General features: G+C 37.7%; 1 protein-coding gene across 1 annotated transcript; it reads right to left on the bottom strand.

Annotated features, from left to right (window-relative positions):
* Positions 1-11,642: 11,642 nt before the first annotated feature.
* On the bottom strand, positions 11,643-12,581 carry LOC101683170 (olfactory receptor 8S1-like). Its single transcript, XM_004778937.1, has one exon. It carries the CDS (start codon positions 12,579-12,581, stop codon positions 11,643-11,645), a length of 939 nt encoding a protein of 312 aa, XP_004778994.1.
* Between the last annotated feature and the right edge of the window lie 1,574 nt (positions 12,582-14,155).

Consider the following 14,155-nt stretch of genomic DNA (forward strand, 5'->3'; position numbering starts at 1 on the left):
GGGAATGCAAGCTGGTGCAGCCACTCTGGAAAACAGCATGGAGGTTCCTCAAAATGTTGAAAATAGAACTGCCCTATGACCCAGCAATTGCACTATTGGGTATTTACCCTAAAGATACAAATGTAGTGATCCAAAGGGACACATGCACCCGAATGTTTATAGCAGCAATGTCCACAATAGCCAAACTATGGAAAGAACCTAGATGTCCATCAACAGATGAATGGATCAAGAAGATGTGGTATATATACACAATGGAATACTATGCAGCCATCAAAAGAAATGAAATCTTGCCATTTGCAACAACATGGATGGAACTAGAGCGTATCATGCTTAGCGAAATAAGTCAAGCAGAGAAAGACAACTATCATATGATCTCCCTGATATGAGGAAGTGGTGATGCAACATGGAGGCTTAAGTGGGTAGAAGAAGAATAAATGAAACAAGATGGGATTGGGAGGGAGACAAACCATAAGTGACTCTTAATCTCACAAATCAAACTGAGGGTTGCCGGGGGGAGGGGGTTTGGGAGAAGGGGGTGGGATTATGGACATTGGGGAGGGTATGTGCTTTGGTGAGTGCTGTGAAGTGTGTAAACCTGGTGATTCACAGACCTGTACCCCTGGGGATAAAAATATATGTTTATAAAAAATAAAAAATTAAAAAAAAAAAAAAAAGAGATCTTAAATGATTGATTAGGAAAGTTAAAGAAATAATCTGAGGCCACATGAAAGTAAAATGGTCAGTCCAGGGGGATAAATAAGCTCTAAAGCATCTGATAACCTGGGGCATCTGTGGATCTGGATGGTCTAGAGCAGAGGCTGGCAAACTATGACCATAGGCCAAATAAGGCTCACTGCCTATGAAATTTCATAGAACAGCCACGCTCATTCTTTTGGTTATTGTCTGTGATTCATTTTGTGAAAAAATGGCAGAGTTGAATAGTAGCAACAGGGGCTTTATGATTCTCAAAATAAAAAATATGTGCTGGGGACACCTGGGTGGCTCAGTGGGTTAAGCCTCTGCCCCCGGTTCAAGTTATGATCTCAGGATCCTGGGATCGAGCCCTGCATTGGGCTCTCTGCTCAGCAGAGAGCCTGCATCCCCCTCCCCCTCTGCCTGCCTCTCTGCCTTCTTGTGATCTCTCTCTCCCTGTCTGTCAAATAAATAAATAAAAAAACTTAAAAAAAATTATATGTGCTGTTTAGCCCTTTGCATAGAAAGTTTGCCAACCTTTGGCTTAGAGTTGCACTGCCTAATATGGTAGCCAGTAGCCTGATGTGTTCATTTAAATTAAAAATAATTAAAACTAATTTTAATTTTAATTGTCTTTAATTTAAATTTTGAATTTAATTCAAATTTAATTTAATTACATTTAAATTAAATGAACACATGAGACTAATGGCTACAATCTTGGAACACTGAAAAAATAAAATAAAATTTAAAAAATAATAATAATTAAAATTAAATAAAATGAAAAATTTAATTCCTCATTCACATTAGATACATTTCAAGTGCTCAATAGGTGCATATAACTGGTGGTGCCTGTACCAGACAACTTTTTTTTTTTTTTTAGACAAGGCTTTTAAAGAACATTTCCATCATTACAGAAAGTTCTATTGGATGACATTGGTCTTAAACTTAGACGGTCAGGTAGTGATGGGCACAGAACCTTTGGTCCATAGAGGGAGATAAATGGGTGGCCTTCTCCTTCCCTTTCTTGATGTCCCTTCTCCCATCCATGTACCCAGTGCCCTCAAAAATCTCTTTGCAGGGGCGCCTGGGTGGCTCAGTGGGTTAAGCCGCCGCCTTCAGCTCAGGTCATGATCACAGGGTCCTGGGATGGAGCCCTGCATCGGGCTCTCTGATCAGCAGGGAGCCTGCTTCCTCCTCTCTCTCTGCCTGCCTCTCTGCCTGCTTCTCTGCCTGCTTGTCATCTCTCTCTGTTAAATAAATAAATAAAAAATCTTAAAAAAAAAATCTCTCTGCAGAGCTCCTCTTCTACCACCTCCTTGAATGTTCAGAAGCTGGACAAATTGTCTAAGAACAATCTGACGAGGAGATTTTCTGAAAGAAGAAAATGTTTTTCTTAATGGTCAATTCCTTTAGTGATATATTCATTTCCCGAGCATACATACAATCTTGGTTACACACACAGACCGTGACATAGGTGAATCTTGGTATTCCAAGGAATATGTTGGAGCTTTTCAAAGCCCCCTATGGACATCTCATTCCCCAGCTTCTCATTTTAAGGTTTTAGATTAACCTATTGTTTTTCCCAACTCTTATCTATTTCCTTAGACAGGTGTGATGTTGACTAATTGCCTCTGATTTTTATCAACAAACTTCCTTGGAGAAAATACTATTCATACTCTGCAGTCTTGTGAGTGATATCTTCCAGGGAATCACCAGACAGGTAAAATGATGACTGTTCTCTGGCAATGGGGGCGGGGGTCCTTGAAGGAACTCCAACCCCATTCCTCCCTCTCCAGAGGTTACTTGTCAGTTAATTTGAGAGACATTGGTTTTCACATCTACGGAAGAGTGGGGGAGGGTGGGAAGAGAGCGGGGCAAACAACGTACCACAACGATCTCTGCTTTTAAAAAGATTCAGCGTGTGGGATGAGTACAATGAGAAAATTATAAAAGATATTATAAAAGGTTTTATTACAATTTACTGGCTCTGTTCCTGTGAGACTTTTTTTTTACAGATCATTATAAACTTTGTGTTGATAAGGAATAGTTGAAGCATTGCTACAATAAATAACTGGACAAAATAAATCAATAAGGAATGTTAATTGTCTACAATGTTGTAAATTAAAATCTATTTTAGTTACAATGCTTAAAGTTAGTAATTTAATATATTGTACTCTCCCTTCAAAAAAAAAGCATATTGCATGTTATTGGAAGTTTTCTTGATATGATGTATATAATCAATTTGACTGTCTATGTCATTCAGCTTGAAATAAAAAACAATAAGAATAATTAAAAAGGAGATTCAACCACTTTTCTTCATTAAATGTCTCAAGAATTGCTGCAAGCCTTTGGTAAATTCCAGAGTTTTGAAGAAGTGCTTCTGACTGTTTTTGCCTGTCCTCTTTGTCTTTAGAGAGGAGATAATGTTAGGAGGATCTTATTCCACCATTTTTGCAGAATTCCTTCATCAAATATATTTTGTATATTGCCTTTGTGTTCCTGGACTTTTTTCCCCCCACTTTTTAAAAAAATTTTATTTTTTCAGTGTTCCAAGATTCATTGTTTTTTTGTTTTTTGTTTAAATTATTATTATTTTTTTATTTTTTTCATTTATTTATTTTCAGCATAACAGTATCATTTTTTTTTCACCACACCCAGTGCTCCATGCAATCCGTGCCCTCTATAATACCCACCACCTGGTACCCCGACCTCCCCCCGCCGCCGCCACTTCAAACCCCTCAGATTGTTTTTCAGAGTCCATAGTCTCTCATGATTCACCTCCCCTTCCAATTTACCCCAACCCCCTTCTCTCTAACTCCCCATGTCCTCCATGCTTTTTGTTATGCTCCACAAATAAGTGAAGCCATATGATAATTGACTCTCTCTGCTTGACTTATTTCACTCAGCATAAACTCTTCCAGTCCCGTCCATGTTGTTACAAAAGTTGGGTATTCATCCTTTCTGATGGAGGCATAATACTCCATAGTGTATATGGACCACATCTTCCTTATCCATTCGTCCCTTGAAGGGCATCTTGGTTCTTTCCACAGTTTGGTGACCGTGGCCATTGCTGCTATAAACATTGGGGTACAGATGACCCTTCTTTTCACAACATCTGTATCTTTGGGGTAAATACCCAGGAGTGCAATGGCAGGGTCATAGGGAAGTTCTATTTTTAATTTCTTGAGGAATCTCCACACTGTTCTCCAAAGTGGCTACACCAATTTGCATTCCCACCAACAGTGGAAGAGGGTTCCCCTTTCTCCACATCCCCTCCAACACATGTTGTTTCCTGTCTTGCTAATTTGGCTATTCTAACTGGTGTAAGGTGATATCTCAATGTAGTTTTAATTTGAATCTCCCTGATGGCTAGTGATGATGAACATTTTTTCATGTGTCTGATAGCCATTTGTATGTCTTCATTGGAGAAGTGTCTGTCCATATCATCTGCCCATTTTTTGATATGATTGTCTGTTTTGTGTGTGTTGAGTTTGAGGAGTTCTTTATAGATCCTGGATATCAACCTTTTGTCTGTGCTGTCATTTGCAAATATCTTCTCCCATTCCATGGGTTGCCTCTTTGTTTTCTTGACTGATTTTGGGAAGAAAGTCACAAAGGTGAAATACTCTTTACATCACATCATAACAGGGAGTACATGATAAAAACACGATTTATTACTGATGATGTTATGCTTGATCACTTGATTAAAATGGTATATGCCAGGACTGTCCCCTGTAATTATTTTTCCCTTTCTGTACTCTGTTGTTTGGAAGTGAGTCACTGAGTCCAGACCATACTAAAAAGTAGGAGAATTAAATCATTGCCTCCTGGAAGTAAGACTCTTTACATATATTAATTGGAATCCTGTAATATTTGTTCCTTATCTCTGATTTATTCATTTATTCAATCCTTTATTTATAAAGGAATAGATTCATGCATATGTATATTATTTTCTGGGGTATATCCAATATTATTGCTATTTATTTGTTGCTCAAATAGTTTCATATGTGGGCATTGGGAGTTCTTTCAGATTGGCTCCCATGTCATTTTGACATGCTGTGATCACTTTATTTTTTTTAAACATGATCTTACTTCTGGCACTATAAAATGCCCTAGGTTCATCTTGTGTTTTCCTGTCCCAACCCTAGAATCAAGGAGCCTTGTTTCCTTTTGTTAGAAAATGGTATTTAAAAATCAGGATCTGGGCGCCTGGGTGGCTCAGTGGGTTAAGCCGCTGCCTTCGGCTCAGGTGATGATCTCAGGGTCCTGGGATGGAGTCCCGCATTGGGCTCTCTGCTCAGCAGGGAGCCTGCTTCCTCCTCTCTCTCTGCCTTCCTCTCTGCCTACTTGTGATCTCTCTCTGTCGAATAAATAAATAAAATCTTTAAAAAAAAATCAGGATCTGATTCAACACTTACATCCAACACCTGATACTGTAAATTTTGCTCCTGAAACTAATATTACAATGTATGTTAACTAAATGGAATTTAATAAAAACTAGGACAGACAAATAGCCCCCAAGATCTGTGTGCTGTGTGTTCTCATTGCTATTGAGGGGTCACCACTTCTTGACCCTTCAGTGGATATAGCTAGGAAATGATTATATGCGTTCTAAATCAGGTATGCACATATATCCATTTTCTGGCTCTATCTATGTATATATTAGCACAATTATGATCTCATACTGATATTCTTTGAATCAAATTCAGCACCACAGAGTTATTTATAGTCTTCCCTCCTTGGTTATTTGTACTTTCTCTGATAGTGAGAAACCTGGCTTATATTATCTACAATTTATTTACTTATTTTTTTCAACTATTTTCCTTATTGATTATCTACTAGTAATATTCATTACTGGTCTTTGACTATAACTTCTCACTTCATATCTATCAATTTTTGCCATATATATAGACTTATGGATACGTACATATATACATTCTTCTACAGATATAACACATGTTACAATACTACATATAACTTCAGAATAGTGTTTAATAATTTACAGAATTGTCTGCAAATTTAGGTGGTTATTAAAATTATAAAGACTATCAAAGTATATTTATATTACATTGGAAAGTAAAAATAATGGAATACGGGATTATGGACACTGTTGGCAAATGGAAGTTAAAATTGTCAGAAATGAAAACAGTGGTTTAGAAAAATGCTCATAAAAACTATTATTACCTAAAATTATTTTAAAATTGTGGCATTCTTTCCAAAAAGGAGCATTTGAAATAAAGTGCATGTTCTGAATAAATTTTCTGAGCAAGAATTAAGGATTGTTCATTACAAACATGTGTTTCAGGATATCTAAAACATCTGTGAGATTAAAGGTATTAATATTGTTATTTGAGATAAGATCCATGCTCCATAAAATTAACCATTTTTTTAAAGATTTTATTTATTTATTTGAGAGACAGCACAGGAACAGGGGGAGGGACAGAGACAGAGAGAGAAGCAGGCTCCCAGCCAAGCAGGGAGCCCAATGCAGGGCTCAATCCCAGGGTCCAGGAATCATGACCTGAACTGAATTGAGCCACCCAGGTGCCCCATTCTGATGAAGTCCCAATAGTTTATTTTTGCTTTCATTTCCCTTGCCTCAGGAGACATACTTAGTAAGAAGTTGTTGCAGCTGAGGTAAAAGAGGTTATAGTTGGTGTTCTTTAGAATTTTAATGGCTTCCTATCTCACATTTAGGTCTGTCAACAATTTTGAATTTATTTTTGTGTATGCTGTAAGAAAGTGGTCCAGTTTCATTATTTTGCATGTTGCTGTCCAGTTTTCCTAACCCCATTTATTGCAGAGACTGTCTTTTTTCCATTGGATATTCTTTCTTGCTTTGTTGAAGATTTGTTGACTATATAGTTGTGGGTCCATTTTTGGGTTTTCTATTTTGGTCCATTGATGTACGTGTCTATTTTTGTGCAAGTCTCATATTGGTTTGTAATATAACTTGAATCTGGAGTTGTGATACTTCCAGCTTTGTTTTTCTATTTCAAGATTGCTTTTGCTATTCAGGGTCTTTTGTGGTTCCATACAAATTTTAGGATTATTTGTTCTAGCTCTATGAAAAATGTTGATGGCATTTTGATAGGGATTGCATTAAATATGTAGATTGCTTTGAGTAGTATGGATATTTTAACAATATTTGTTCTTCTGATTCATGAGCATAGAAGCCTTTCCATTTCTTTGTGTCATCTTCAATTTCTTTCATCAGTATTTTATAGTTTTCAGAGTACAGATCTTTAACTTATTTGGTTAGGTTTATTCCTAGTATCTTATTGTTTTTGGTACAATTATAAATGGGGTAGATTCCTTAACCTCTCTTTATGCTGCTTCATTATTAGTGTACAGAAATGCAACACATTTCTGTATGTTGTTTTTGTATCTGTGACTTTACTGGATTCATGTAATAGTTCTAGCAATTTTTTCTTGTGGAATCTTTAGGGTTTTCTATATAGAGTATCACATCATCTGTAAAATAGGGAAAGTTTGACTTCTTTGCCAATTTGGATGTTCTATTTCTTTTTGTTGTCTAATTACTGTGGCTAGGACTTCCAGTGTTATTTTAAATAACAGTGGTGAGATTGGACATCTCTGTTTTGTTCATGACTATAGAGTAAAAGCTCTTGGTTTTTTCCCACTGAGGATGATATTAGCTATGGAATTTCCACATATAGCCTTTCTTATATTGAGGTATATTTCCTCTAATCCTACTTTGTTGAGGTTTTTTTTTTTTATTATGAATGGATGTTATACTTTGTCAGATGCTTTTTCTGCATCAGTTGAAAGTATCATATGGTTCTTATTCTTTCTTTTATTAATGTGCTGCACCACCTTGATTGAGTTGTGAATATAAAGCTTCTGCACAACAAAAGAAACAATCAACAAAACTAAAATCAACAAAACTAAAAGGCACCCTTCAGAGTAGGATAAGATAATTGCAAATGACATGTCTGATAAAGGGTTAGTATCCAAAATATATGAAGAACTTATCAAACTTAACACCCTGAAAACAAATAATCCAATTAAAAACAGGCAGAAGAAATGAATAAACATTTTTCTAAAGAAGAAATACTGATGCCCAACAGAAACATGAAAAGATGTTTAACATCATTCATCATCAGGGAAATATGAATCAAAACTACAGTGAGATGGGGCACCTAGGCAGCTCAGTTGGTTAAGCATCTGCCTTCAGCTCAGGTGATGATCTCAGGGTCCTGGGATCAAGCCCTCCCTCTGCCTCCCTGCTCAGCTGGGTGCCTACTTCTCCTTCTACCTCCTTCTCATGTTCTTTCTCTCTTATGATCTCTCTCTCTCAAATAAATGAATAAAATATTAAAAAAAAACCTACAGTGAGATATTACCTCACACCTGTCAGAATGCCTAAAATTTACAACACAAGAAACAATAGGTGTTGGCAAGGTTGCAGAGAAATGGGAACCCTCCCATTCTGTTGGTAGGAATGCAAACTGCTGCAGCTATTCTGGAAAATAGTACGGAGGGTCCTCAAAACTTTGAAAATAGAACTACCTTATGATCCAGCAGTTGTACAACTAGGCACTTATCCAAAGAATACAAAAATACTAATTTGAAGGGATACATGCTCCCTGGATGTTTATAGCTATCTACAATAGTCAAATTGTGGAAACAGACCAAATGTCTACTGACTGATGAATGGATAAAGAAGATGTGGTATATATACACAATGGAATATTACTCAGCCATAAAAAGGAATGAAATCTTGCCATCTGCAATGACATGGATAAAACTAGAGTATATTAGGCTAAGTGAAATAAGTCAGTCAAAGAAAGACAAATACCATATAATTTCATTCATATGTGGAATTTAAGAAGCAAAATAAATGAGCATAGGGAAAAAATGAGAGAAAGGCAAGCCAAGATACAGACTCTAGACTATAGAGAATAAACTGATGGTTACTAGAGGGGAGGTGAGTGGGGGATGGGTTAAATAGGTGCTGGGGATTAAGGAGGGCACTTGTGATGAGCACCAGGTGTTGGATGGACATGCTGAATAACTAAATTGTACAACTGAAACTAATATTACACTGTATGTTAACTAACTGAAATTTTAATAAAAACCTTTTTAAAAAGTACACAATTCAATATTGCTTGGTATATTCACAATGCTGTGTAACCACTACCTCTCTCTAGAGCCAAGACATTTTCATCAGCTCAAAAAAAACCAAAAAGCCAACAAAAAAACAAAATACACCCTCGTACACATTAAGCAACAACTCTCCATTCTTCCTTCCTTTACAGCTATCAATCTGCTTTTTGTGTCTGGATATACTCATTCTGCTATAATATCAGAGTAAAATAATGAGTTAGTTCTTCTAAACCATTGAAATTTACTGCTGGATGATCTACATCATAATTTCTGTTCTACATTCCAGGGTAGGCCTTGTCAGAAGGTACATTTGGACTCTAAACCCCTAACCTGAGAAAAGTTTTGGTTAGGAACCAAATCTGAAAACTTCTGTCTTAGGCGTAAGTGTATAGAATCCCTTACTGAAACAAGCAGCTGTCAATGCTAGCAGTTTTAGACCAATAACAGCTGAGTGCCAAAACCAGGGCTCTGATTGGTGATAACTTCTTATAGATGAAGAGAAGCAAACCACAACAAACATATATCATAATTCTGTTTTTAAAGTTCAGAATAAGTAAAACTAAGTTAGACAAAGAAAACAAAAGAAAATGATTAACAAGTTCAGAGTAGCAGGCAGTTTTGGGGAGTAAAGAAGAGATGGCAAAATGAATAATTTCTTAAGCTGAGTAGTATGTATGTATGCATTTCATAATCATTCTTTAATTAGAATATATATGTTTGCTCAACTTATGGAAATGACATATTTTCCATAAGGATAAAGTGATAAAAATAATAGAATAGATTGCAAAGGTTTTAAGTAAAAAAGCAAAGAACATGATGAAACTAGGGTAAAACTGAAAAACTTAGCATGAACTGTCACATTGCAAGCTTCTGTATCTGGCATATTTGCTGGCTTTGTTTATTTGTTTGTTTTTTTGTTACCTGTCTTATAGGAAGAGACTTCAGACCTGTTTAGGAAATGGTGAAAATTGGAAATTAATATTGAGAATTTTCTTATGAATTCAACCTTTCAGCAAAAAGCACTCAGGTATATACTAGGACTGCTACCAGTTATTTATGTCTCTTGGGAAGGCCAATATAAAGGATATGCCAATATCCTCAAATTTCTGCAGGCCAGAAGAGCACAAAAATCCTTGAGAGAATGGTCAGAAGAGTTTCTCTAAGGTCTAAAGAAAATCCTTTAGGCCGTGAGACAGTAAAATAAGCAGTAGAGTAACACTATAGGCATCAAGTTTACTTATTATAAAGGGAATTTAACTGAGTCTGTTGGTATCTTTCTCTCAATCATTTTCCATCTGTGACATCTGTGCACTGACTATAACCAGCCTTCATTTCAGGTGCAGGACTTTTCACTGTCCTTCACCCTAGGAAGCTTGACATTGGAGGGTCTGCTGGTGCTTCACCTTAGGTAACAGAATCCAAAGAAGGCCTTAAATACCCTATTGTTTGCAGAGGGAGATAATGCATTTAGCGTTTTCTGGAGTATCAAATGAGAAGAGGCTGTTACTGTGAGTTATAAATGGCCAGATGGGAAGGAAGAGCCTTTATAATTGACAACTGGAATAAAATGAGTTTTCAAAAGAAGCTTGAGAAAAGTGCAAGCTATTTTTTTTTTTTTAAAGAATGGGAGAGAGAAAGAGAAAGAGAGAGCACACACGTGATGGGGGGAGAGGGAAAGGGAAGCAGGGGGAGAGATAGAATCTTAAGCAGTCTCTATGCCAAGCTTGGAACTCAATGTGGGATTCTCACAACCCTGAGATCATGACCTGAGCCATAAATCAAGAGTTGGACGCTCAAATGACTGAGTCACCCAGGTACCCCAAAAGTGCAAGCTAATATTACATGAATTAAGTGAATAGTTTGTACTTGGTTTTGCCCCTTTTTACTTAAATACAGTGGATTAGATAATTGTAAAATATGGATTAAATAAATCAGAAACAATGTGAGAATGAGTTTATGTTTTATAGGTAAAAGTGAATTATGTGGGAGTGATGCGCAGTGCCTTAAAGCCAGTAAACCACTGGTTCCTAAGCAGTGACCAGTTGTTTCACAGCTGAAAGATGGGAGACAAGGATGGTTTAGGATTCACTTGTGATGAGATCAAGACCAGATTATTTGTCTAGGGCTCATAGCCTGCACTCCATAAGAAAAAGAACAGGAGTAAGATTAGCTAATTGTAGAAAATACAATTCTGAGTGAAGACTATGTGAGAAATGAGGTTTCTAGAGACCCAGAGCCTTCTTGCAGCCTCTCACACTGGAGATCTGGCCACCATCCCGAACATACAGAAAAGTTCTTGGAAATTATGTGAGTCTGAGCTCTGCATCAATATGCTTATTGTTTCCCTGCAGAACTTTCAGCTTTCCATACCTGTCTTCTAAAGACATCCAGTTGGAATTCTTTAACTTTCTTGCCATTTACCCTTATCTATAACTTTTCTTTCTTATAGATCCAGGACCCTACCTTCTTCTCAAAAGAGTGTTCCCAAAAGTCAATACAAGTTATGATAGATTAGTGAGACTAATGATTTTACAAAATGAAAGCCTAAGATTAACTAGTTTAAGGTTAATGTTCTGTAATGAGAAAAATGAACAAATATGAATAATAAAACTCTCTAGATTAAGGTGGTTATTTCATAATTTGTTTGCCTTGAAAAGGAATTGAACCATTCTTCCTATAATTTCTTCCTGTCATTTTCTAATGGACTTCTATTTTATGTTGCAGCATCTGCCATGGTAAGCATACCTTACTATTGTAAACTCACTGAATGTCCTTTTGTATGCAGATATATTCCAGTTCTCCACCATTTTGTTTTCGTTTCAGCACCTGATATGTTGCAAATACTTTTCCAAAGTTCTTGTCAGAGCTGCCTTCACCTCCTTGTTCTTCAGGCTATAGATGAGAGGATTCAGCATGGGAGTGACTACAGTATACTGCACAGAAAAGATCAGCTCAAGTGGGGAACCTGAATTTGGCATGAGATTGTGGAGCAAACCTGAACCATAGTAAAGTGTCACTGCGGTGAGGTGGGAGGAGCAGGTGGAGAAGGCCTTGCTTCTGCCTGTGGTGGAGCTGATGCTCAGAATGGTGGTGATAATACAGGCATAGGATAAGAAGACCAAAAGGAAGGTTCCTAGCCCATGCAGAAGAGTGGAGCAGAGCAAAGCAATGAGGTTTCTGGAGATATCAGAACAAGACAGTGAGAGGAGAGAGGGCATTTCACAGCTGAAGTGGGGGATGATTTGGGCCTTGCAGAAGACCATCTTCATAGCTAGGAAGATGTTGATGAATGCATCCAGAAAGCCCAGTCCCCAAGAGCCCCATGCAAGCTGCATATACAGTTGTTTACTCATGATCTGTCCATAGAGCAGAGGGTGGCAGATGGCAGCATAGCGGTCATAGGCCATTACAGAAAGCAGACAGGCTTCAGTTCCTGCAGCAACAAACACAAAGAAGACTTGAGTGAGGCAGCCCTCTACTGATATTGTTTTCTTCTGAGACAGAAGGTTCTCCAGCATCTTGGGCACAGTGACCGAAGAGAAGCAGATATCAACAAAAGAAAGGTGACTCAGGAAGAAGTACATGGGGGTGTGGAGGTGGAAATCAGCCCTTATCACCAGCAGCAGCATCAGGTTCCCCATGATAGTCAGCAAGTAAATCCCCAGGAAGAGCACAAAGAGTGCGGCCTGGATGTGGGGGTTGGCAGAGAGCCCAAGGAGGATAAACTCTGTGATTGTGCTGTAGTTCCCCAAGTCCATTTACAAAGGCCTTCTCCTAGAAGTAATATAAAAAAGCATAGGAGCCAAAGGTCTTTTATTCCCCCAAGGAGCTTTCTGATTGCATTGGTTCTCTTTTTATATCACTGTTATCCAGTAAACAATTTTGCTTTCTATTATTACCTGGGTTTTGTGTCAACCACTTAAAAAAAGATGATTAAAATATGGCCCCTGTTCTTAATATTGTCTGTTGAAGAATATAGATATGAAGAGAGAATGTATACTGTAACTAATGCAATGGCAGCATAAACTGTGATTTAATGAGGGTCAATAATGATAGTAAATTGAGCGAATTTAACAAAACTTTTTAAGAAAGTGTATGATTGCTCTTGGAAATGTGTTTCTGACACATATTTAATTTGAATAAAAAAGCACCCAAAGGCTCAGTACTGAGAAAGAGTGCAGCCCACAGGCTGTTAAAACATGGGTAGTTCTGAAAAGCTGATGCCTAGGGAATAAGTGGGCATCAGAGAAGAGTGGCTAACCATGTGGGTTTCTATATTAAACTAGGTTCAAATCCTCAAATCCTAATAAGCTATCACTTCACACAAGATACATAAAGCTCTTTACCTCAATATCCTTGCACATTAAAGGCAGATAGTAACAGTACCACAGAGGGTTTTTAGGATTAAATATGAAATTATATGTAAAGTTCTTCAAAAGCACCTACTTCTAACTTAATGATGCTTCTACCATCTCTCCTCCTCCTCCTTTCTATTATTTGAGGTTTTTAAGTCTAGGCAAAAGTCATATATTCTCACATCAGTGAAGCACTTTCGAAAACCAAAGCTGTTACTGCTGATGTTGCTGTCACTGGTATTACTTCACATGCCTTTATCAAGAGATGTGTAAGAAGTCACTTTGAAACCATTACCAGTAACTTTCCTCCTCTGCTCATCACCTCTGCTGGTAGGCAAATTAGAAGTTTAGAATTATTTTGGTGTTGAATCTATCTCCACTTTGCAATTAGAGAGATGGGTATGTGATTGCCACTAATAGGCATAGCTGCAGGACTGCAGAAATGATGATAAGGGGGGAGAGAAAGTGGTTGGAACTCAGTGTAGACCCTTAGGCCCACCTGAAGAGCATTACTAGGATGGATGTGTATCCCAGAACAGGCTGAAAACTCTAGAAAAGTTAGCAAGGGGGGGCACCTGGGTGGCTCAGTCAGTTAAACATCTGCCTTCAGCTCAGGTCATGATCCCTGAGTCCTGAGATCAAGCCCTACATAGGGCTCCCTGCTCAGTGGGGAGTCTGCTTCTCCCTCTGTCCCTCACCTTGTATGCTCTCTCTTACTCGTTCTCTCTAAAATAAATAAATGAAATCTTTAAAAAGGAAAAAAGAAAAGTAAGCAAGAAGAAAGCTTGAAAGTGTTTAATGCCAGGGAATACTTGAATGGGTATTCTGGCTAGAGCAGCAATGAGGAGAGAGGACTCTGACCAGTACTAAGCATTCTGGATCTCTCTCCTAGGCAGTATAGGAAAAAACTTGGGGCATTTATCCTGTAGGACTAGTTTCTGTTGGAAACACCCATTGCTGTTATTCCCTCCCCACAG

The sequence above is a fragment of the Mustela putorius genome, unplaced genomic scaffold (genome assembly GCF_011764305.1).
Source record: "Mustela putorius furo isolate JIRA1106 unplaced genomic scaffold, ASM1176430v1.1 tig00537227_pilon_pilon_pilon, whole genome shotgun sequence".
Taxonomy (NCBI): Eukaryota; Metazoa; Chordata; class Mammalia; order Carnivora; family Mustelidae; genus Mustela; species Mustela putorius.

What these genes read in the sequence shown, in the direction of transcription:
- LOC101683170 (XM_004778937.1), bottom strand. Translation starts at nt 12,581, where the DNA reads ATGGACTTGGGGAACTACAGCACAATCACAGAGTTTATCCTCCTTGGG.